Source organism: Triturus cristatus, chromosome 11, assembly GCF_964204655.1.
Source record: "Triturus cristatus chromosome 11, aTriCri1.1, whole genome shotgun sequence".
Classification (NCBI taxonomy): Eukaryota; Metazoa; Chordata; class Amphibia; order Caudata; family Salamandridae; genus Triturus; species Triturus cristatus.
In genome coordinates, this window is record NC_140594.1 from 582,511,091 (window position 1) to 582,536,339 (window position 25,249).

At 44.9% G+C, this 25,249-nt stretch overlaps 1 protein-coding gene across 1 annotated transcript in view; it reads right to left on the bottom strand.

Moving 5' to 3' along the window:
* The window catches only part of FHIP2B (FHF complex subunit HOOK interacting protein 2B), a 133,646-nt gene that overhangs the window by 39,103 nt on the left and 69,294 nt on the right, over positions 1–25,249 (bottom strand). Inside the window, exons 12-14 of the mRNA XM_085633830.1 lie at positions 17,030–17,161; positions 12,447–12,537; positions 11,215–11,358 (exon numbers count right to left, since the gene is read on the bottom strand). Of these exons, the coding sequence (XP_085489956.1) occupies positions 11,215–11,358; positions 12,447–12,537; positions 17,030–17,161 (367 nt within the window). The remainder of the gene's footprint in view (positions 1–11,214; positions 11,359–12,446; positions 12,538–17,029; positions 17,162–25,249) is intronic.

Sequence of the window (25,249 nt, forward strand, 5' to 3'; positions counted from 1 at the left end):
ATGGAAGCCACTAGTTTGCGTGTTGAGTGCGCTCTAGGGGGAATTGTTAGTGTGCGTTTAGCCTTTTGGTAACATATTTGGATACATTTAACAATCCACCTTGCAATCCCAGCTTTGGAGATGGGATTACCCTTATGTGGTGGGAAGAAAGCTACAAATAATTGTTTAGTTTTGCGAAAGGATTTAGTCCTGTCAATATAATAAAGTAGAGCTCTTTTGACGTCTAGCGTGTGAAGAGCTCTCTCTGCTACCGAGTCTGGGTTTTGGAAAAACACCGGTAACTCCACTGATTGGTTAAGATGAAATGCAGAGATGACTTTAGGCAAGAATTTTGGATTTGTTCTCAGAACCACCTTGTTACGATGTATTTGTAAGAAGGGTTTTTGTATGGTTAAAACCTGGATCTCACTCCCCCTTCTGAGAGAGGTGATTTCAATAAGGAAAGCTACTTTCCATGTGAGGAACTGAAGTTCACATTTATGTAAAGGTTCAAATGGGGTCCCATGAGCCTAGTAAGTACAATGTTGAGATTCCATACCGGAGAGGGTGGTAATCTGGGAGGAATGATTCTTTTAAGGCCCTCCATAAAGGCTTTAATTGCTGGGACCCTAAAAAGTGACAAGTGTTGTCTGTTTTGTAGGTAAGCGGCAAAGCGCTGCTAGATGTAGGCGTATGGATGAGTATGCTAAATTACATCTTTGCAAATGTAGTAAGTAGCAAATAAAGTTCTGGATGGACGCATCCAGAGGATCGATATTATTGTTAGTGCAGTAAATGGCAAATCTCTTCCATTTTGCCGCATAGCAATCTGGTGGTAGGGCGTTTGGCTTCTTTAATGATATTCATACAGTCCTGTGGAAGGTTAAGGTAACCAAACTCTAGGACTTCAGGAGCCAGATCGCCAGATTCAGTTGAGTTGGATCGGGGTGCCTGATCTCTCCATGGTTCTGCGTAAGTAGTGATGGTGAGAGGCGTAGTTATTGGTGTGGGACAAGTGAGAGTTCCAACAGTGTTGTGAACCACGGTTGGCGTGCCCATGTGGGAGCTACTAGGATCATTTTTAGGGACTGTCGGAGCTTGCGTACCACTAGTGGAATCAGTGGGAGTGGTGGAAAAGCATACGCAAATCTGCCTGACCAGTTCATCCATATCGCATTACTCTTGGACAGCGGGTGTGATAACCTGGCGGCGAAGGTTGGGCATTTTGCGTTTTCGTATGTGTCTGGTTGGCCCCAGATTTGGAAGAATGGTATAAGAACTAGTGGATGTAGTTCCCATTCGTGAATCTGTTGTGTTTGTCGACTTAACAGATCCGCAATCTGATTGTGATCTCCTGGAATGTGCTCTGCAAGCAGGTATATGTTTTGTGGGATGGCCCACCTCCAAATGTTCTGTGTGAGCTGGGACAGCTGTAGAGAATGTGTTCCACCTTGTTTCTGTATGTAATACATGGCTGTCATGTTGTCAGTCCGGATGAGGACAGACTTGTTCTGTACATGAACTTGGAATGATTTTAAAGCTAGGAATATTGCTAGCAGTTCCAGATGATTGATATGGAGCACTTTTTGTTGAGTGGTCCATTTGCCTTGAGTTGTGTGATTGAGGAGATGGGCTCCCCCATCCTGTGAGTGATGCGTCTGCTGTTAGTACTATCTGTGGAACAGGCTCGAGGAACGGCCGCCCTTTGGATACGTTTGTTGTGTTCCAGAGCGATGTGTGCGGCTGTCCACCAACACCGGATCTGAGAGTTGTCCCTGAGCCTGATTCCACTGATGTGCTAGACATTCCTGTAAGGGACGCATCTGAAGTCTTGCATAAGGTACAAAAAATATGAAAGATGCCATCATGCCTATGAGTTGCATGAACACTCTGATTGGGAGAGAGTGTTTGGTGTGAAATTGTTTGATGAGAGCTTGTATACTGGCTATCCTGGGTGGACTGGGATAGGCTAGAGCTGTGGAAGTGTTTATTGTGGCCCTACATATTGATGTACCTGAGAGGGCCAGAGGTGCGACTTATAGTTGATCGTGAACCCCAAGTTGTGCAGCGTTTGGACGGTTTGATGAGTGTGTTGAACACACTGGTTGAATGATTTGGCTTTTATCCGCCAGTCGTCCAGATATGGGAAGACGTGGATTTGTTGTCTTCTTAGGTGTGCTGCTACCACAGCAAGGCACTTGGTAAATACTCTGGGAGCGGTGGTGACTCCGAATGGAAGGACTTTGAACTGATAGTGTTGTCCGTCCACCACGAACCTCAGATAGTTCCTGTGAACAGGATGTATGGGAATGTGGAAGTAGGCGTCCTTGAGATCTAGTGTGGCAAGGAAGTCCCCTTGTTGGAGCAGTGAAAGCACTTGTTGGAGAGTGATCATGTGAAAATGATCCGAGTGTATATACAGATTGAGGGGTCTTAGGTCGAGTATTGGCCTTAGGGGCCCTTCCTTTTTGGGGATTAGGAAATACAGGGAGTAAACCCCTGCTCCCTGATGTAGTAAGGGGACTGGCTCTATGGCATGCTTCTGAAGCAGCAAGAGAACTTCTTGTTTTAAAAGTGTAAGATGTTCTGTGGACATTGGAGGCTGCTTGGGTGGTATGTTGGGGGGGGGGGTAGCTGTAAGTTCCAGGCAGTAACCACATTGGATAATTTGTCTTACCCACTTGTCTGTTGTGATGGAGTCACAGACAGGTAGGAACTGTGATAATCCTCCCCTGACCGGAGTGGAATGGTCTGGGGGGAGTGGAGGGAAGTCACTGTTTAGCAGCAGGGGAGGTGCGAGTTTTGTTGTTACCTCTGCCTCTCCCTTTGTTGTTGTTCCCTCTGTATCCTCCTCTAAAATATCCTCTATTAGGGGATGTTTGGGTGGTGTTTTTAAAGGAAGATGAGGTATCTGTGCCCACGTTTTTGGAGGCTCTTTTTGGTATTCCACACTGGGTTGCTAGCTGCCATGTGCAGAGTCTATGTCATGCTGGAATCTTATCTATGTCATGGATTCTTCTAATGTGTATAGTTCTAATAGTGTTCAGTTACAGATATGCCTGCTGGTTGATGGATGGGATCTTCCCTGAGGAATAAACTTCTCTTACATCTTCAAACCTGAGTATTGGAATTAATTGAAGAGGAATTCGACACTGGCGTAGTCGGCTCAGGAACCTCTGGAGAAGATCTCAACAAGGATTTCTGTATTTATCTGAACTTTTACAGATGTTTTATATTTCAATATATTTTCTGGCGATTCATCTTGCGGGTGCAGCACAGCGGAATTATACCTGTGTGTTACTCTCTTGGTATTCCTGATTGCAATCGCAAGTCTGTGAGGAAGTGCTCGTCTCGTTTCCAGGCGCATCATATGTAAGTGCCTCTTCTTCATCTGACTTTTAAAGTTTGCACTGGAGTAATTCTAAGACTAGCGAGTATCTTCGCAGTGACACATACTTGATGCTTATGACTGTTCTGTGAATGTCTCGCACTGTTGTGTGCTTTGACAGAAGATCGCATGAAATGCGGCAAGAGAAGCGTGTGAAATCGCCGCGTGTGAAATCGCCGCGTGGAAAATCGCCCTTTTGATTGAATTGGCAAAGATATTGGATTTGACTGTAAACTTTATTGTGCCTCGCGCTGGCGCATATTTACGAACATTGAAAACATAACAACATCTACTGGTTTCAGCATCAGAATCCCCTCGTTCTACTGCCATCTCCTCGCGGAACTGAGCTTTAAATAATAACATTGGTTACCTGGGAGTTGAAGTGCCGTCAGAATTTCGAAGCTTCATCTTTCAAGGCTTCTCCCGTTCGCCATTGTTGCGGCGTCATTCTCTTCATCACTGTCACGCTTCACCGGAATCTGTGTCATCACGTTCGCGCTAACTTGCGCAAGCGTGCGTGGTGGCCATTTTGTGTGTCGTTGCTAAGCAACGAATAGCAGCGAGTAGTACGAATCGAGATCAACACGCAAACAAGGGTAAAGGAGTTTACAGGAAGTTTAAAGGCATGAAATGTAAAGCGTTTTTCAGCACAAGCCAGATATAGAAGATTGGAATACCACTGGAATGAAACTTTACTGTTTTTTGTTTGCTTTATTTTCACTCATAGTTGTGGAACCATATTTAGGTGATATAGCGTATTATCTAGAAAAAAAAGAGGAAAACCAGTAACATTTCTGTTAATTTATTTGACAACGTAATTTACCACGTAAATGGTAGAAACAATATTTAAAGATACTAAATGTTTTCTTAATGTGATGTTCATGTAAAAAAAAAAAAAAAAATTCTACTTAAGTTGGAAATTGTGAATTATACATGTTACTAGCACATTAAGTGGGTGAGAGTAGCAAAGATGCAAAACGTTACAGCGGCCCCATTTTTTTTATCTTGTCCTGGTTCGCCTCCCATAAAATGGAAAAAATGGAAAGTTGTCTTCGAGAGGTACGCTAGAGTATGCGGACCCTCTTTAAGTGCTGAAAGAAAGTCATCATTGTTACTGCACTGTTTAGGATCTGAAGGTCAAGATGTTTTTGACCATTTGCCAGAGCTCTCAGCTGCGGAAACTGGTAGATTAAATGACTATGAGGTGTGCATTAAGAAACTTGATAAGCATTATCTTCCAAAAGTGAGCACTATCCTTGAAAGATATCAATTTGCAAAAAGGATGCAAACTACTGACGAAACAATCGAGGATTATATTACACAATTAAGAAAATTAGCTTCCTTGTGCAAATTTGAAGGTCTTACTGATGAACGCATTAGAGATCAGTTTATGTTTGGCTGTACTATCGAAAAGATAAGGGAATAACTATGGTTAAGAGATGAACCAACCCTTGATGAAGTGCTAACGGTCGCCAAACGGATTGAGCATTCTTTAAAGTGTGTTGCTGTCATAAAAAAGGATTCAGAAAAAGGGACTAAAGTTGAAATAGTCAAAGTTAAATCAGAAAATAGTGATTCAACGCAGAAAAGTAATTCGGAGAAAGTGTGGTCTGAAAGAAAATGTTATAGATGTGGTAATGCGGGACATCTTGCCAATGATAAAAAGTGTCCGGCTCTCAACCAAACATGTTCCAAATGCAGGTTAAAGGGGCATTTTACAGCTTTATGCAAAACTAAACGCAAACCCAGGGTGAAAGAAATTGATATATATCAAGGGGAGTTTGGCGAATCGAATTCTGAAGATCAGGTTTGTGGGCAAATCGTAGTACAGGTTGAAAACAAAGGCAGTAGTAAATCCTGTCCTTATGATGACATCTTAGTAGAGGGTGAACAAACTAGGGTCTTGTTTGATTCGGGTGCAAAAATAACCATCATCTCAAATGAATTTTACAACTCCAAGCTTAAAGGAAAAGTTACCTTAATGAAACCTGATATAATTCCCTTGGCATATGGTGGGGAACCCATTAAACTACATGGATATTTTTCTGGCTTGGTGGAGTATAAAAATAGATTAATATCAAGAAAAGTCTATGTGTCAAAGCGTGGAGATAGCATCATTAGCTGGATTCATCAAGGGGATCTGGGAGTATTTCTTGATCCAAATGCTAATCCTCCTATACAGCTAAGAGATAGAATACAATCTGTGGATAATGAGGTTGATGACAGATATGTACAAGTTTTAAAAACAGAATTTCCAAACGTATTTAAGGGAACATTAGGTTGTTTAAAGGGGTATAAACACAGGATTCAGCTAAAAGGTGATGCGGTTCCCGTGTGTTGTAAAGTGAGAAGTGTCCCGCTATCTGTTAAGGAAGACATGAGAAAAGAAATACAAATGTTAAGTAAGTGTGGGATTATAGAAGAGGTGGAAGGATCTGAATGGTTGGCTCCAGTCGTTGCAGCACGCAAACCCAATGGGAATTTGCGCCTATGCATCGACTTAAGGCAACTTAATAAGTGTGTGGTAGTGGACAGGTATCCATTACCGAACATTAATGAATTGTTAACGCTACTTGATGGAGCAAAAGTTTTTAGCACGATAGATCTCACTTCGGCGTATCATCAAATAGAGCTAGAAGAGTCATCTCGGGATTATACATCGTTCATCACGCCCTTTGGCACCTTTAGGTTTAGGAGAATGCCTTTTGGATTGGTATCCGCTTCTTCAGTTTTCCAACGCGTGATGGAGAAGGTGTTGAAAGATCTTCCGGGGGTATGTGTGTACCAAGATGACATATTGGTGTTTGCAAAGGATGATGTGGAACACGACACTAGATTGAGATCAGTGTTGGAAAATTTGTGCAATCACAATTTGACAGTAAAGGTTGAAAAGTGTAAGTTTAAATCTAAAACCATTAACTATTTAGGTCATAATATATCTGGGGAAGGCGTGAAACCTAAACCTGATTTGATTGAAACCATTACGAAGATGTGTTCCCCTACAGACAAAACGGAATTGATGAAATTCTTAGGTATGATTGAATATTATGCCAAGTTTGTGAAGGGTTTTGCAGTAGCAACAGTAAACATGAGGCAGTTATTGCGAAAAGGTGAAGAATTTGTATGGTCAGATCGGTGTGAGGATGAATTTGTGGCCATTAAGAAGAAGCTCAGTCAGGCCCCTTCCTTAAAAAGCTTTAATCCAGGGAGTAAATCCATTCTTGTAACTGATGCAAGTGAGAAAGGGCTCGGAGCGGTGTTGAAACAGTGTGGCCCAAATGGCATGAGAACTATCATGTTTCTACCAGAAACACGTTATTCGGTCGTTGAAAGAGAAGCTTTGGGAGTCTTTTGGGCAATTAAAAGACTAAAAAAATTTCTGTGGGGCTTGAATTTTGAGGTTCATACGGATCATAAACCCTTAATTGAAATATTCAGCAAAAAAGGGTTAGATCTTATTTCTGGAAGAATTACAAAATGGATAATTGGGCTGCAGGAATACAATTTTGAAATAAAATATATTCCTGGGGTTGAAAATGGAGTTGCAGACGTGTTTTCACGTCTAGTTTCTGGTAGTTGTGAGCAGGATGAAGGTTTGGAGGACGATGAAGATGATGAAATGGTTTGTGTAGTTGATCAGAACATTATTGCTGAAGAAAGATGGTTGAAAGAATTAGAGAGTGATGCGACTTTGGGTGAAGTGGTGTCCTTGTTAAAAAAAGGGTGGAGCTCTAGTAAAGATGGGTCAGAAGGTACAAGATGTTTTTGGGCAGTACGAAATGAATTATCAATAGATAGTGGCTTGTTGTTTCGAGGGACAAGATTGATTCCTCCCACCAGCCTCAGAAAGGAGTTAATTGATTTGGTGCATGTGGCTCATTCAGGTTTGTCTAAAAGTAAAGAAAGACTTCGCATGTCTTATTGGTGGCCTGGAATGGACAGAATGATTGAGCGTGTAATAAGGGACTGTGTTTCTTGTGCCATTAGTGATAAGAATAAGTCTACGCATGTGCAACCGATGGTGTTGAGAAAACGTCCAAGTGACCCATGGGAAGATATTGCCTTGGATATTGTAGGCCCCATACAAGGAAAAGGGTTACAAGCATATATTTTGTTTGTTATAGACATGTTCTCCAGGTGGCCAGAAGTTTTTTTTTTATCATCTATTAATACTAGTAATGTGATTGAGTGTTTGAAGAATTTGTTTGCAAGAGAGGGGCTTCCTAAGTCAATTTTATCTGATAACGGTGTTCAACTAGTTTCTAGGGAGATGGAGCAATTTTTGTCTACTAGAGGTGTTATCCACAAAACCGCTGCTCTTTATCATCCAGAGGCCAATGGAATGGTGGAAAGATTTAATAAAGTGATTAAGGAGACCATTGCATTGGCTAAAGGAATGGGTACTGATTGGAAAAAGGAGGTCATCGGTAAGATTGAGTAATACAGATTAACTCCTCATGCAACAACTGGGAAGACTCCGTTCTTGTTGTTTCGGGGTAGGGTGCCCAATACTAGTGTTGAACCATATTTGGTTAACAGATATGAACTATTAAAAGGAAAGGAGAGTGTGTGTGATGGTGATCATATGGTAAGAATAGAGGAAGAAAAAGCAAAGTTGAGAAAAGCATACTTTGATAGTAAACATGCTGTAAAGAAAACTAAAGTTAATGTAGGTGATTGGGTCATGATTAAATGTCCTGGTTTGCTGGGAAGCTGTTGTTCTTCAAAATTCATGAAACCTATTAAGGTAATCAAAATGTTTAGAAATGCTATTCAAACGCAAGATCATCGCATTTGGAATTTGAATAGAGTGGTTGTGTGTAGTGATGTGCTGAAACCAGGTAATGGGTTGGTTTCTACCAATGAAAGATTTTCTTCTCATCAAACTAAGGGTGAAGAGGAAAGGGATTTAATTAGTCTTAGGACATCTTCTAGAGTGGTCAAAAAACCCAGTTATCTTGATGATTTTGTTGAGGTAATTGTTTGATTCTTTTGTTAAGAAAAGGAAAAAAAAAAATGTTTCTTTAAAAGGAGGGGAGATGTGTGGTATTCCACACTGGGTTGCTAGCTGCCATGTGCAGAGTCTATGTCATGCTGGAATCTTATCTATGTCATGGATTCTTCTAATGTGTATAGTTCTAATAGTGTTCAGTTACAGATATGCCTGCTGGTTGATGGATGGGATCTTCCATGAGGAATAAACTTCTCTTACATCTTCAAACCTGAGTATTGGAATTAATTGAAGAGGAATTCGACACTCTTCTATAAAAGGAGCGACGAAAGGAGCCACATGTGTGTGGAGACCGCAACGTTCCCATGGACTTAGCAGTCTCTGTCTTTTTTCATTTTTTCAAGAGCAGTGTCAACAGCCGGTCGAAAAAGTTGTTCTTGATTGAACGGCTGATTTAGAATGGTGGTCTGGACCTCTTGCTTAAAACCTGAAATGCGTAGCCAGGCATGTCGCCTGAGCAGTACACTAGTATTAATGGCCCTAGAGGCAGTGTCTGTGGAATCAAGGGCACATTTAATTGAAGCGTTGTTTATTAGTTTGCCCTCCTGGATTAGATCATTTGCTTGATTTTTATATTGGTCAGGCAAATGCTGTAATAGGGTTTCCAACTGGTCATAGTGGGCCCTATCATATCTAGCCAGCAGTGCTTGAGTGTTGGCTATGCGTCAGTGATTGGCCGCCTGCGCAGTAACCCCTTTGCCAGAAGCATCTAGTAATTTAGATTCTTTATCAGGGGGTGGCGCATCCCCGGAGGTTTGGGAGTTAGCGCGCTTCCTAGCGTTGGAAACTACTAATGAATCTAAGGGCAGCTGACCTTTGATGTACGCAGGGTCGACAGGGGCAGGTCTATATTTTTTATCTATTCTAGGGTTAAGAATCCTGGCTCGTACAGGATCTTTGAATATGTCAGGGGCATGTTTAATGACCCCTTTAATCATTGGTAATATCTGCACGGTTTTGTGGGACTGTTCAAATGTATCTAGAAGGAAATCCTCCTCTGTGTCAGAGTGCATATGCACACCGTGAAAAACAGCAGCCCTATTGATTAGTTGTCCAAAACCAATATTGTCGTCTGGGGGAGATGGTTTTGTTGGGTATGGTTGGGGGCTTGGGAGGTCGCGTGGATCTATTGGGTCGTTGTAATCCCAATGATCTTGTGGTGGGTCGTCTGGATCTGTGAACGGGACATTACAGTCTCCCACCACCCCTAGGCCATCATCATCTTGTGGTGGTGTATATGATGGAGAAGTTATAGGTGGAGGTGTAACAGCTTTGGGTAAAGGAAGGGGTTAGAAGGAAGGACTGGAGAAGAAAGAGGCATAGGTGACGTAGCACAGTCCTTTTTCTTGACAGGCACTGGAGGGGTGTGTGCTGTGTCCAACTTCCTCTTTTTGCATGGCACAGCTGTGACATGTCCTGTTTTAGGGTTAGTGTAGATCTTTTTCTGTTTGGGATCAACAGGATCCGGATGAAAAACTTCCTCTTCCTTGATAACCGCTTTCGGCGCCAATTTTTTCGGTTCTGAGCTGGGTTGATGTGGAGTTTTGGGCTCTTTGGTCTTAGGAGGCGTGGTAGAATCCTTAGGCTTGTTTTTCGGTTGCGAAGGTTTGGGTTTTGGAGCGGAGGTGTGATCTTTAGGCTTGGAAGTGTTCGAAGCCGGTTTATCTATGGGCCTCGAGGTGTTAGGGGCTGGTTTGTCTTGCGAGGTGGAAGGAGTTGGAGCCGATTTCGGAGCAGAGTGTTCTTTTGGCTTCGGTACCGAAGGTGCCGGTGGGACTATTAAATGCGGTTTTCTCGGTCCCGAGCTACCGGAAGGCTTGTCTTTCTTCTTCGGAGCCGGGCCCGGAGGCGGGGCTTCTAAAGTGTGCTTTCGGTCGCGACTGGGGCCAACAGGCGAAGTCTTGACCAGTGCCTTCTGTGTTGGTGGTGGGGTTGGGGCAGGGGCAGACGTACTCACTCATTGACCAGGAATGATGGGGTCGTCGGAGTCTTCTGCCTCTGACACGATTTCCAGATCTTCGGAATCTTCCTCTGGGACATCTGGGCCTTGATCGAAGATGTCCACTGGTTCCGGAGCTGATCTCTGCGCCATGATGTGTCGTCGGGCCCGAGGATCTCGGATAGTCTTTTTCAAACGAAAAGAGGCACAGGCTGGGCAGCTGGACTCGTCGTGGTCTGGCGAGAGGCACAGGTTACAGACCTTGTGATGGTCACTGTGTGGGAACTTTGCTCCACACTGGGGGCATTTTTTGAACTGCGTCCTTTCCATGAGCCGTAGGCCTTACGGCGTGGATAGGCCCAGCGGCCCGTGTCGACGACTGGAATTGAGCCGATGAAAGGCGCGTCGAAGATTTGATGTTTGAAGTAAATTCGAAGAGTTTGAGAAAGTTTTGCGCGTCAAAAAGGTTTGAAACTAAAGTTTCGAACCGGTGCGCAAAAGTTGCATCCAAAACCAATGGCGGAAAAAAACAATCTGAGGATGGAGTCGATGCCCATGCACACTATCGTCCAAAGGAGGAGTCACCTATCTCATGACTACAAAGACTTCTTCCAAGACAGCAACAAGGTGCAAGCATCCGAGCCCAACACCAGATGGCGATCTAATGCAAAGTATGTGATCTGCCTCTCATACGTCTCAAACACATATTTCTGACATTAACCTCAAATTCCCTACTGTGCATATATGGAAGATATTGCAATAACCGCCATGAGGTAAACAGTCCCAAATAAACAGTCTGTCAAAGGTGTTTACCCTTCACACACGATAATGTTCCGTTAAGAGCATTTAGAAAGTTAGGGACCACCAAACTTATAGATTTTACTTTCTCTTACATACCTGATCCAAAATTCCTGCCATTCGGTCAAACAGCACGTTGAGGAAGTGACCTTCATAGAATTCTGCTTCTGGGATGCAGGTGTCCAAAGGCTGTGGGGTCTGAGGCCAGCCCCAGGAACCCACGTTACTGCAGCACTCCTGAAACTGCAAGATCACAGAATATGGAGAAAGAGTTGATACAACCACCCTCCAAACTTCCATTTTAAGTTCTACCGTAAACACTAAATCTAGGTCTTCCTTGCTGTTTACGAATTAAGGGAAATCAGGTATGGCATGGCCCTCTGTATAGTTTGCTAGCCAACAACATGGCCCAGGTGAGTTTCTGAGGACATCATTTCTGTCCCTAGCCAAAACCATAGACCTACCCAGCAATATGATGATGATGGTTAATAGACTACATTGGGGTCCAGCTTAGCGTTATGTCAACAATGGCCCCAAGCCTCCATGAAGGTCCACCTCAGCTCTATGATGCTTCTGGTTCCCAATCCTTTCCACAATATTCTTTATCATTTTGGTTTCAAGCACAAAGGCTTTGCGAAACTCAGAAGTATAGGGCTGTTAACTGGTCTTTGAGTGAAAATCTGTACAAAATGCTATGGTACAATGTTTTCTATACCATTGAGTTGGGTAACAATAAACATCTGCTATTCAGCGCCAAGATACCCTTGTGGGTGATCGTGCGCTTTACAAATACACATGTTACAAATAAACATGTTATGTTTGTTGTGGCACAGATGGAACAGTCGGCAGGGAGGTAATGCATCAGCTGCAGGGAACGGGTAATCACAACTAGTACCTTCAACTTCAGCATTCTCAGTCAAGAAATATTTAGTGAGTGGGCCATACAAGACTGTACATATCTGCTGACTTCAACAACTTTCTCGATCCCTGAACCCACTCACTCTCAGACTGCACGCTGCAAATCTCCTGTAAACGTTTGGGCCAAAAAGGATGTTTGAGACTCCTTTTGGATTCCTGCAGGACAGAGTCCAGGTATTACTTGTTCTTTAAGAAGAACCTTGGCTTCTAACTCTACACTTTTGTCCGGCACAGACACACAACCCCTCGTGTCATGGACCGCAAAGAACAACGCCCATCTTGGTATCACCTGAGCAATCAATGCTACCCGCTGGTATGGCCTACACAGATCATTGCTCCTCTTGGTTTTGTCTGCAGATCAATGCTCTGTCAAGCACATAGCAATGACAGACTGAGGAATTAGCAGTTCCTACCAGTTCCAAGGCGTCATGTACATAAGTATCATATCCGGCTTCCGCAAGGTGCTGGGATGTTTTCGCTTCATCAGGGACAAGACAAAGAAAACTGAAACAAGACAAAAGAAGGGTCAGTTAGGCAGCCATTATGGGCTTTTGCATGAGGCATGTCAGGGAGCTTGTAATGATAGAGGACAGCAGAAGAACAGAGCAGGAAGAACAGGGAATATGGAAGACACAAAGATAAAGAAATAGGGAATTCTTTGGGCCCATGGAGGAATGCTGCTCTTTTGCAGACATGGATACACAAGCACATGCTTTTAAAAACTGTGCAGGCGATGGAACCGTATTTGGGTTTGGTTTGCTCACAGCATGATAGGTTCTTATTGACCAGGATCAGGTTTAATAAAGTGCATCACATGCTGGCATCCACTTGTGCATGGGTTTGGGCTGAGAAAAGGGCACCCTGCAGCTGTGACAATCTGTCTCCGCACGATATGCTCCATTTTATAATGTTTTGCTCTTTCTTTAGCTGGCTAAGGAAGCATTTTTTTTAACCCTGTGCTGGAATCTTTGAATTTTAAACAAGTTAGGCCTGCCCTGATGTACCTTCATATGCTTCCCAATGACCGGGTGATTTTTACAGTTTTATCTTTTTTAAAAGCTGTCTGGGTGTCTAAGGAGTCGAGACCAGGTTAATTGTTTCAATGCTTTTGTTTTTATGAGTATTTTTATTGTCTGTTTTTATTATGTATGAATTTGATATTATTGATTTTCGACTAAGATTCTTTTATGGTGACTTTGTTGACATAATAAAGATTAATTGAATTGAATACACGAACACATTTTGCTGAAATCTATAAATTGTTTGCCCGGCCAGTGTTGCTTATGTAAGTGTGTGCAGGAGAGAGAGTGGGAGGAGATGGGATGGAGAGTTAGGAGATCCTTTTTGTCGTGTGGAACTCAGTACATGTGTACAGTCACAAAATATGCAGAAGTGTACTGTAGCTCCTCTACTCATGTAAATTCTAAGTAGAGAAAGCCCCACCATAAGCAGAGACATACAAAAAACTAAAAAACGCACCTCACTCTTCTGGTGTCACACCTCACTGGAGAAGGGAAAACATATGATGTGATACACAAGCCTACTTACACAGGAAGGTGCAAGACACCCCACACCTCCTTCCTTAATATAGGGCAGCATATGCACAGGAATCACACAACTCTAATTCCTTCCAAATCTAAGATTACAGAAAGGAGTAAGCAAACTTGCACAATCTTCCTCATACGCACAGAACTCTGGGCTCACACGAGTAACAGTAAAACACCTTGTATCCCATATTCCCCCCTTCCATCCAGATTAGACTGCAATCATACACCTCCTCCTCACACTGGTGATCATGCCATCACATGGGGAGGCTTCACTCCACATTCAGTGTAGAAGGCACCCAAGTAATGCCGTCCTGCACTAGTCATCCTTTCACCTTATCTTTGGCATTTAGGTTCACGTATTAATTGTAGGAAACCAGGTTTTGGTTGGACTAGTCCCCCCACTTCTTGCCAGGTATTTGATGCAACTTTGACTGAAGTGCACTTGGTTCCTGCTAACCAGGTCCCCAGCGCCCCCAAAACAAGTTCACTGGTCAGTTGATCCCCAAATGACCAGACCTTTGGCACCTCTGCAAGCCCCTAGTAAGTGGTACCTCTGATACCTAGGGCATAGGTACCAAAGAAGGTCCCTAAGAGCTGCAGCATATAGTGTGCCACTCTAAGGGACCCAGGACCAAACCCATGCAGACTGCCATTGCAGGTTGCATGACAAGGTGCTCTAAGAAGTGAAAACACAACATGGCACACACCCTGTGTGCCATGTCCTCTAACACTGCATGTAATATTTGTAAGACACGCATACAGCAGGCCTTGCAGCTCTATGGCAGGGTGCATTATATTACATGTGAGAGACATATCTGTATGAGCAGATATGCCCCTGTGCTGGCCAATTCCAGTACTGATTATACAAGCGAACAGGGAAGCTATCTTAAGGTAGGTATTGGCCACTGGTCAAAATTAGTTTCCCAGATACATAATGGCGTCACTGAAACATATGGTGGTTGTTATCAAACACTACATATTAATAAACCATCACTGATTACAGTGATGGATTTATGAATACATGCACCCAGAGGTTACCATAGAGGTACCCCCTGAAAGCCTACCGACCTCTAGTGTGTTGGCTGACTGGTCCTGTCCAGCCTGCCACCACAGACGTGTTTCTGACCCCCTGGATGTGAGAGCCACACTCTCTGAAACCTGCTCTGGCAGGAGGTGTTGTCACTTCCTCCAAGAAGGATGACTAGTAATCTGCATAACAAGGCAGGAGGCTTCAAAGACCTCCACAGCCTGCAATATACAACCCTGGCTTCCCCAGACAGGGGAAACAGCACCCCCTGCCAAGGGACCATTTGGCAGCAGGATAGGCAAGAAAATGAGCTAGTCAGGAGGCGCATTCACCCTCAGGCTAGTACCACCCTAACGTGGGCTCCCTGAAGTGAACACAACTAGGAAAATTCCACCATTTTAGTTTTTGGTGGAATTAGGTCCTCTGAGTCCCACTTCCCAAAGGGAGTGGTAATATGAAGGGTGTAGTCACCCTAAAGTGACATTGGCTACTACCTGACCATAGTGGCCCATTGGCTACTATCTGACACTCCCTGTAATACTCCTAGATACAGTATTTAGGTGGCACCTCTGATGCCAGGTCCTCAGTTTCGACGGATCAAGGAGAGAAGGACACAGAGAGCTGCAAGAAAAAGCGAGAACTGAAGATTGCCGTGGACTTTTGACTCCAACCCCTGCCTGCCGCACTAAGTCTCGACAATCACGACCCAGAGACTCGTACTATAACTGAACTTCTGCCAATAACCCCGTGGGCTTCCAGCACTTTGAAAATTTTCCAGCAAATCTCATATGGAGTAAAGGAGCTACTCCCCTGCTGTCCGCAGGCACCAAAATGCAAAGTCCGGTCTAAGAGTTGCTGCTTTTGCACGGTCAACCATCGAGACCGACAACCGCAAGGCTCCAGGACGCACAGAGCCCAGTCGACGTTTCTACTCTGCACCTGAGCGCCCTAGCCCAAGTACCGACGAACCGGCTGTGTCCCCTTGTTCCTAGGACCCTTGGAACCCAAGCCCCTCATTGGGAGCTGCCACACTTTTCACCCAGTCCCCCTCAGCAGCCTATTTCCAGGTGCACCCCCCTCCTTCTACCAGCATAGTGTGCACAGATAGCAACCCGACAAACACCTCTGCACCAGGATGCCCCAGAGACTGTTAACAAGTAATTGCTAGTGGTACTTTGGACTTTAGCCCCTACAAACCTAAGTCCGGAAGGAGACTCCCAGAAACTGAGCACAAATAACTGTATGCTATACATGCCTTTTCTCCCACAGGAAATCATTGTGCGTAAAGACGCATTTAAGTAAACATTTTACTAACCTGCTAAAATCAATATTTTAAAAAGAACTTACATGATATGAAAGTTCTTGGTATCAAAATTAATATAAACTGTGACTTATTTCTCTAAATTGTTCTCGGATTTATTCTTGAGTGTGTGTCTCATTTATTGCCCCTGTGTGTGGCAACAAATGCTTAGCACTACCCTCTGATACACCCAACTGCTTTCCCACACTGCCACAAAAGAGAGCATTTGGGATATAATTTGTACTTCCGTAAACCAGTTGGGGTTTGCCTGGACTCTTTTCACAGTGGACCTCTTTTTGGTCCACTATATAAAGAGCCAGCTTCCTACATTAATTTAAACTGGGTTCCTATCATATATCAGGCAAGGCAATTAGTGACTAAATGGGAATGTACAAACACCTCGGTTTACCCAGTAGCATCAATCTTAAGCACTTCCACTTTCAATTAATTTTCGACAAACTAGGAATAGCAAACAATGACACTGTACAAGGAGAGTCAATACAGGATAAGGCGAAAAGAAAGCAAGACATCCCACTAGTTGATGAATTGTAGCATATTACTCCTAGACCATGCATCATAGCATGAAAAGCAAAATAGGCCACTGATCCATGCAGAAGCCAAACAGAACATGGTATAATGAGAAACAAACCACAACATTACACCAAGAGACTCGAGTCAGGGCAGTTAACTTGAAGAAACAAGTACAATATAGGGAGAAGCAAGAAAAAACATCAACACTGGAAAGAGAAGCACAAGACAATCTACCAGAAGAATCTAGATAGCACAAGTGACCAGTAGGTGTAAGACAGATTTTAAAACTCGAGAAACAAGAAGAGCTAGTAATCAGGACATAATACTATGCCAGTAAATTACAAGACATTGTACTGGAAGACGCATGACAGAACTTAGCATTGGGAAGTCTGGATCTTTTACAATGATAATCGTGAAACATGTACTGGTCAAAGGAAGATGGTAGCCTAAACAGGGAAAAACAAGATTTATCACTGCAATGGTAGAGCAAAGGTATAAGACTGACTGCACTGAGAAAGCAAGACTGACTATTGCACTGGGAGAGCAGAGGCATGGCACCTCATATGGAGAGCAGGACAAATGTACAGTTACCTGTTGACAATCTGATTTGCTTCCACCTTTCCACTTGATTGTGCTTGTGCAGGTAATTGCGGACTCATTTTTGGAACAGCAAATCTGACCTCTGGGAATCCGTCAATGAAATAGGGATCCTCTTCAAACTCCCTGAAGCGTAAAAGACATATGGAGAGTTACAAACAGCAGCAAGAAAAATACAGCCCAATCTTCATATAAGTAGGCGCAGGTGAAACTTCCATTACAATGGCATAATTTTGTAATTCAGACGTGTTCACAATAAAATGTTATGGTGGGAAAAGGGGAACAAAGCAAATAACCAGAAGCGAGCAGCTGTTGTTAGGGGCACTTATGTTTTTCATTTTAAAATGTAGCGCTAAAAGCCAGTTTTGCACTTTGAGTAATTTTGTGTGAATTTGGAAAAGATTCAGGTAATTACGCAAAAGGAAATTACTCATATTTCTCACACCCCTATATCTAAATAAGTGTTCATACGCTAAGTACACAGCAGTGTATGCACACAAGTGAGCGTGTAACAATAAATAAATCTAGTCTGCATAGGTATTAGTGTACCTCAGTAAAACAATAAAGCAGGGAGTGCCTTAGTGGGCAACTAGCTTGTGCACAAGTGAATCTGCATTAGAGGACTGTGCAACACTCCTGTTATAAGTGAGCATAAATCACTTGCATGTGACTTAAACCATGTGCGATGGACTTTCAGTGTGCCTCAAACTACATCTTTCGTCTCTGGATTTTTGTTACAGGGCATTCAAATGTTTTTGCATGTGCATTTCTGTCTATGAAATGCTTATTATGATGAGATTCAGTCCTATAAACGACAATATGTTGCCTGACTGAAGGTAAGTAACTTCTTCTGATGAATACTTCTTACCAGAGATTTTTCACATTGTGAATAGATACCAAAGCAGTACCTCCCAAGCGGTGGGTCTGTGGAAAGGCTCACATCAAAATATCTGGCAGACCGAATAGGTAAAAACGTCTACCCCCCACACAGGCCTGACTGCTGAGGCAATAATGCTTTGTGAACGTGTGCACTGATGCCCATATAGCAGACTGCCAGATTGCACTCCACGTGCAACGCACTAGTACCAACCTTGGCTGTGGTAGAATGAGCCCTCAGACCTTCTGGTGGGTGCTTCTTAGTCAATGTATAACAGATCTTAACATCAATGGCTATCCATCAGGATATGGTCTGTTTCAGCCCCACTGTTCTTTTCTTTACTTCAGAGAACCTCTATAGAGAGCTGCTGCATTCTTTTGGGGTCCAAGCAATGGAGTCTCTCTTCCCTTTCGAGGGATGAGTCGGAGCAAAGAGTGTTGGAAGAGTGAAAGCTCGTCCAACATGAAAAGGTGCGACTACCTACAGCAGCAACGCATTTCAAGTTCTTAACACCAGTTTGTCCAGAAAAAAGATGGTATAAGGCATATGAAGTTTACTCATGCGAGACGCGCTGATGCTATCACGACCAGAAAGACAGGAAGCGTAATGGACAACTATACATTGGCTTGAAAGGAGTACAGACTGGTAAAGTGAGAACCAAACATTAGACCCACTGAGGCATCAAAAAGACTTTAGGCGGAAACATATATTGCAAACCTTTAAGAAACCTCATCACAAAAATTTGATTTGGACAAGGATGGCTACTCTGGCAAACGTAAAAAGGCTGAAAGGCCTACCCTTTGAGAACTCGACAGTAAGGTTTTTCCCGGATTTCACGTTGCGAGTGCAGCAGGAGAGTCTCACGTTCGACGGGGTGAAACGAGTCCTTCGCGAGAAGGGGATAAAATTCATGATGTTTTTTCTGGCCCAACTCAGAGTCATTGACAATGACAAGTCCTTGTTCTTTTCATCACCTGCGGAGGTCCAACAATGGCTGGATGGGGGCTCCCATCAGTCATTTAATCGTCGCACTAGAGAGGACTGGTGCGGGAGTCACTTCTACACTCTGGAATCTCCACCTCGACGCAGAGAGGGGGGAAAGGTCTGTATCCAGGTCCAGGAGCTCCTGGTCTGGAAGCCCCATGAGCGAAACACGATCTCCCGGGAAGTAAGACTCGGGACTCTCTGCTGAGTATATCTGTATACTTTTGGGGACTTCAGGGATTGTCTAACGGGGCTAACGGGGCTCATGATCCCGCGGGGTACAAGATTGGGACACGTCCGGCTGGAACAATGTGTGGTGTGTTCCGGCGATATGAGGTGTTGAGGGGTGGGGCAGGAGGCCCGGGAGGGGGCACTATTCGGTGGTGGTGTCAGAAAGCCCTACTCTAATTTCTGGTTTCTTGGGGCGACAGGCACTCTGCTATTGGGGATGTGGGTAGTTCTAGACCTACAGGGCAGGGTTGCAAAGTGGGGGGCTATCATTAGGTTTTTTTTTTAGTTTATGCATGGTTATCTGTGTGGTTCTTGCTTCAGATGTAATGCTGCAATATTTGTGTCAGATGACACTTTTCTACGGGGTGGGTCCTTCTGCGTGTAGGGGGGGGGTCTCAATTGCTGGGTGGAGGGGGGGGGGGGGGCTGGTGTTGTCTGACTGCATGGCTACACGACCTAGTAAAAAACTGACCATCTTCTCCTGGAATGTTAATGGCCTGGGGGACAAAATTAAACGCACTATGGTTCTTCAGTATTTGCACAGGCACTCCCCAGATATAGTCCTACTTCAGGAGACGCAGCTCCGGGGGAATAAGTACTTGGCCCTTAATAGGTTTGGCTATACACTACAGGCTCATGCCGGCTTTACGTCCGGGTCCGGGAGCGAGGCTATACTGATCAAAAATGTGATCCCTTTAGTGATACAGCGCACATGGTATGACCAATTGGGTCGCTATGCGGCTCGGTCAGTAACTTGGGAGGGGCAAGTGCTAAACATATGTTCAGTGTACATTCCCCCGCGACTGCACAAAATCACGTTCCCTGACCTCAGCCAGCTTCTATTGGATTTCCGGCCCATACTATTACTCTTGGGGAGGGGGGGGGGGGGGGGGGGGGGGGGGCGGGGCGGGGCGGGGCGGGGCGACATGAATTATACTCTTACGCCGGAAATTGATAGGGAGATTCTCCCCTCTGGGGTAAAGGGGCACAATCCATCGTTTTCTTTCGCATAGGCTTTGGGACTGGTGGATCTTTGGAGATGCCACAATCCCAGAACTAGACAATATACTCATTTTTCTGCGGCATGCGGCAGTGGGGCTCGGCTGGACTATACTTTCACACATACTACCGCTGCGTGGCTTTTTCGGAGTGGGTGTCATAAGGCAAGAGGTATCTCCGACCACTCACCAGTAGAGGTGCAACTACAGGGGCCAGTCTGCGATTGGTCTATTCCCCTTTATGTTTCGGGACCAGAAATTTCGAGAGCATTTCGAGGAACGCAGAGAACTATATTTTGCGGTAAATGTTGGCTCCGTTAGCTACGCCGGTATCCTCTGGGAAGCGTACAATGTGTTGGTGAGGGACTTTGTGCAGGCAGCACGCGGTGCTCAACGCAAAGAAAACCAATTTCAATGCGAGGCACTCGAACAGGAAATTTTCGCCTTGGAGCGCACCATAACCGAAAATACCGGGGAGGTCGGTGGACTCAAGCACTCCCTTAAAGTTAAAGAACGATCCCTACCAGCCCTTGCCGAAAACGCGGCTTGGGCTCATGCGATTGCCATACAGCGCAGAGTGTATGATCTGGGGGACAAAGCCAACAAACTAATTGCTTGGCTGGAATGCAGGGACAGGAGATGTAATTGGGTGTCCGAGATTCGATCTGAAGAAGGGACGCAGGGTGGTACGGGGGCGGCCCTAACAGAAATTTGCCAAATATTTTGAAAACGTTTACCAATCTCAATACACATGGGGGGAACTGGACTGCAATGACTTTCTGCGTGATATTTCTCTTCCGACCCTAGGTTCGGAGGACATGGAGGCGCTCGATTCTGACTTCCATTTGGAGGAAGTGGAGAATGCCATGAGAGACTTGCAATCTGGGAAGGCGGTGGGCCCGGATGGGCTCCCCACCGAAATGTTTAAATGCGTGGTGGGCAAGTTGGCTCCGTACACGTTTGAAATGTTTAAGGAAGTGTCCGAAGTGGGACAACTTCCGGAAGATATGAGAATGGCAACTATTGTAGTTCTTCTTAAAAAAGGAAAACCGCATGACCTCTGCAGCGCCTACAGACAAAATTATCTGATTTAAGCCCCATAGGAGTAAGAGGTTAAATCTGAGACGTTTATATGGAGTCATGTATATGACTCGAAGGCAGCCAGATGTTCCAGCCGCCCTCCTCTCTCTAGATGCGAGGATGGCGTTTGATAGTATCGAATGGCCGTACCTTTTTGCTGTATTAGGGAAGGTGGGCATCCCCCCACGGCTGCAACAGTGGATCCGGCTGTTATACACGGCTCCGATGGCCAGAGTTCGGGTTAACGGGGTTATCTCCAGAGCCTTTGCATTGCACAGGGGGACACGACAGGGGTGTCCTCTGTCCCCAATGCTCTTTGCGCTGGCACGCGAGCCTTTGGCGGCATGGATTAGGGAGGACCCGGTGGTGAGGGGAGATAGATTTAGGGGGGGGGCTGGGAAGAGCGCATTTCGCTATACGCGGATGATATTTTTCTTTACGCGCACCGGCCCGACAAACATTCCATCGGCTTATTCATATAATACGATCCTTTGGTTCCTACTCTGGCTATCGTATCAACTGGGACAAGTCCTTGGTCTTTTCCCTAGCGGGAGGCCCTCCGATTCTGACGTCCGCATGTTCGGAGATGGGGCTCCGGGAAAAATTCAAATACCTGGGCATCTGGATCATTAAGACTGAAGCGGAGTTTACACAATTGAACCTTCAGGGGCAGCCTTCCAGGTTGCGAGAGGATGCAAAGCACTGGAGGGGGCTCCCTATTTCCCTTATGGGACCGGCGGTCCTCTTCAAGATGATGGCCCTTCCGCGACTACTTTACGCCGTTCAAAACACTCCTAATCGCATCTCGGATTCAATATTTCACACAATCGACTCCGAGCTACGCCTATTATTGTGTGTGTGGGGGGGGGGGGGGGGTAGTCCCAGGATTGCGCTTAAGAAATTACAGAAGGGGGTGTACGAAGGGGGTGGGCTTGCAGTCCCGGATCTCAGAAAATACTACTGGGCTTCTCAACTTACCAACGTCAATGGTTGGGTCTTCTCCCGACTTAAGGAACCAGCATATAGAGTGGACAGAAAGGCCTTGGGTTCGAGCAGTCACTTGGGGAAACTATATCATAAGGGTGGGGGCTCAGCACATCTGCCACCACATACCAAAACGGGGGTTGATATTTGGCATAGAGCTACTAGGATGACAGGGTGGGAACGGAAGCTCACTGAGCAGACCCCGCTATGGGAGGGGGACTTCCTGAAAGAAGTGCACAGACCACAGGGGTTCCGGAGGTGGAGCCTCATAGGCATTGACGCGCTCAGGGACGTCTGGAGAGGGGGTAAAATGTAAACCTTCGACAGTCTGCGAGAGAGCTTCCAAATGGGTGAAGGTGAATTCCTTTGTTACCGACAGTTACGCTCAGCGCTTCACTGCCACATGAAATAAATGACTGTGCTCCCAGAATACTCCCTATTAGAGGATAGGCTTCTCTTGAACCCTATGATTCAGAAGGTAGGGTCGCTAATGTAAATGAAACTGGTTAACAATACTCTGGACTGTCTGGGTCCGTTGCGGGAGGCCTGGGAAACAGACAGAAACTGGGCGGAGGTTCTCTAGTGTCCCAGGGAAATAGCCATCAGAGCGCGATTTTGACTTGTTCAGCTTCGCATCCTTCACAGATCATATGCCTCGAGAATGGTTCAGGTCCGTATTAGATGTGGGGGCTCTGAGGACTGAGTCAGGGGATATGGCGAGAGGGGTTTGTTCTTTCATATTTTGTGGTCCTGCCCCAAGATTCAGAAATACTGGAGGGGCGTCGCCCATGTGATGAGGCGGGAGCGGGTGCACAGGTCCAGCTGGAGTCCAGATGGCACATCCTCGGGGTCACGGGAGAGATCACGTTGCCGAAGTGGACCAAATTGTGGCTAGTTCTGGCTGGGGGGTTGCTAAGAGGAACACTGCACGTGCATGGGGGCAACGGAACCTCCATCAGTGGCTGCATGGCTATGCGATATGGACTGGTGTCATAGTGCGGAACACGGGGTGTATCAAAGCTGTGGCAGCCCTCACAAGTGGGAGAAAATATGGGGGCCGTGGACAGTATATAGGGGTCTGTGATGGGACTTGTAGGAAGCACTGACTGGGTTTCCCGAGTTGGTTAAGAGATGTACTCCAATGGGTGTTGAGGGGCTTCCGGCACAATTTTAATATAGACAATGTGTTATAATGCCTGAGAATTGTCATGTCTGATACATGCTTTATATATGTTCATTGTAAATGCTTATACCTGAAGCTTGTTTTTGATTTAATAAAAAGAAGTTTAAAAAAAAGCTAAAAGGGCCGACAAGTAACATTTAGAGGTGTTAGGGGAGTGTAAGGTAGTGGCCTATGGGCTACCTATGCCTGGGGTCACTACGTCCCCTATATGACCACTTCCTATGGGAAGAGGGCATAACCCTGTCCCAGAGTTCCTAAGTTTGCCACCACCAAGATGGCAGACTCTGAAATGTTCCCTTCAATTCAGGTAGCCCACCTTAGGGGTGGAACTAGCCTGAAGGTAAACACCACTATCTGACTACTCATTTTCCAGTCTTGTCCAGGTGCCAAACGAGCCCTGTCAAGAGGGACGGCATACTCTCCTGAGAGGGAACCCAGATTCACATATCAAAGACGGTGGGCTCTTTGAAGCTCCCTGCCTTGGGAGGAGGTGTAAACACCCTCTGCCTGAGCAGGCTTTGTTTCTGACCTCCTGAGAGCAAAGGCTCTCCCCCTTGGGGTCAGAAACTCGTCTGAGGTGGCAGGCTGGTTAAGACCAGTCAGCTAGCACACAAGTAGTTGGTAGGATTTCAGCGGGCACCTCTAAGGTGCCCTCTGGGTGAATATATTAATAAATCTATCACTTTTATCAGCGTGGGCTTATTAATACGAGATGTTTGATACTGTTTTCATTGAAGCCATCATGTAGTTGGGGAACCCATTTTCACCAATGTCCAGCACATGTACTTAAAATGGCTTCACTGATCACTTGTACTGGCAGCAATGGAACTGACCAGCACAGGGGCACATCTGTTCATGCAGATATGTCCATACATGTTGTATACCTCACCCTGCCGTAGAGCTTTAAAGCCTGCTGTAGGGGTGACTTACCTATACTTCATGCAGTGTCTGTGGGCAGGGCACACAGGAATGTGTTCCATGCTATGATTTCACTTTTGACTGCACCCGGACATGCAGCCTGCAATGGCAGACAGTATGTGTGTTTGGTGAAGGGCCCCTTAGGGTTGCACGATTCGTGCTGCAGCCTTCAAGGACCCTATTTAGCCTCCTTGCCCTAGGTACCGGGGGTACAATTTACTAGGGACCATTCAGGGAGTACTAAAGGTATTGCCAATTGGGGAAACGACTGTGCAGTTTTGGGAAAGAGATCTGGAACTGGGGACCTGGTTAGCAGGAACACAGTTAACTTCCAGTCAAAATCACATCAAATACCAGACAAAACATTGGGGGTGACCATGTCAAAAAGGGTCACTTTCCTACAACTGGAAGCCGAGCACTCAGGTCTAAGCATCTTCATTGACTTGAACCGCAAAACAATACACAAACAACATAGAAACAAACACTTATCAAACAAATACACAAATTATGAAATATTTTATTTAATCACAAATATTTTTTTTTAATGTTAATTGTAATGGTAATATTGAAGCTTTTCTAAATTTCTTAAGGCCACTCATTGTCCATAGTATCTTCAGTTTGATGCACTTGCACTACTCCCACAAATCAATCCGAGGATACTAACTTAATTTTTTCACCTCTAATTTCAAATTACTTCAAATTTGCACAAAGCTTTAACATTTTCAATTTTACATTTTGCCTTCTTTATTTATATACACTTTATTAATTTGTTGATATTATTTCATTTTCTAAGCAGTCGCAAACCCCCTGAGTAGGCTTTGCAGACCCCCAGGGGTCCTTCAGACCACAGGTTAAAGCTACTGGTCTAGGAAAATTATACTAATTACAAGATTTTCAACCTGATCAAAAACAGCCAACGTTTCAGGCCACAAATGCTGAGGAACAATTCCACCTCCCTA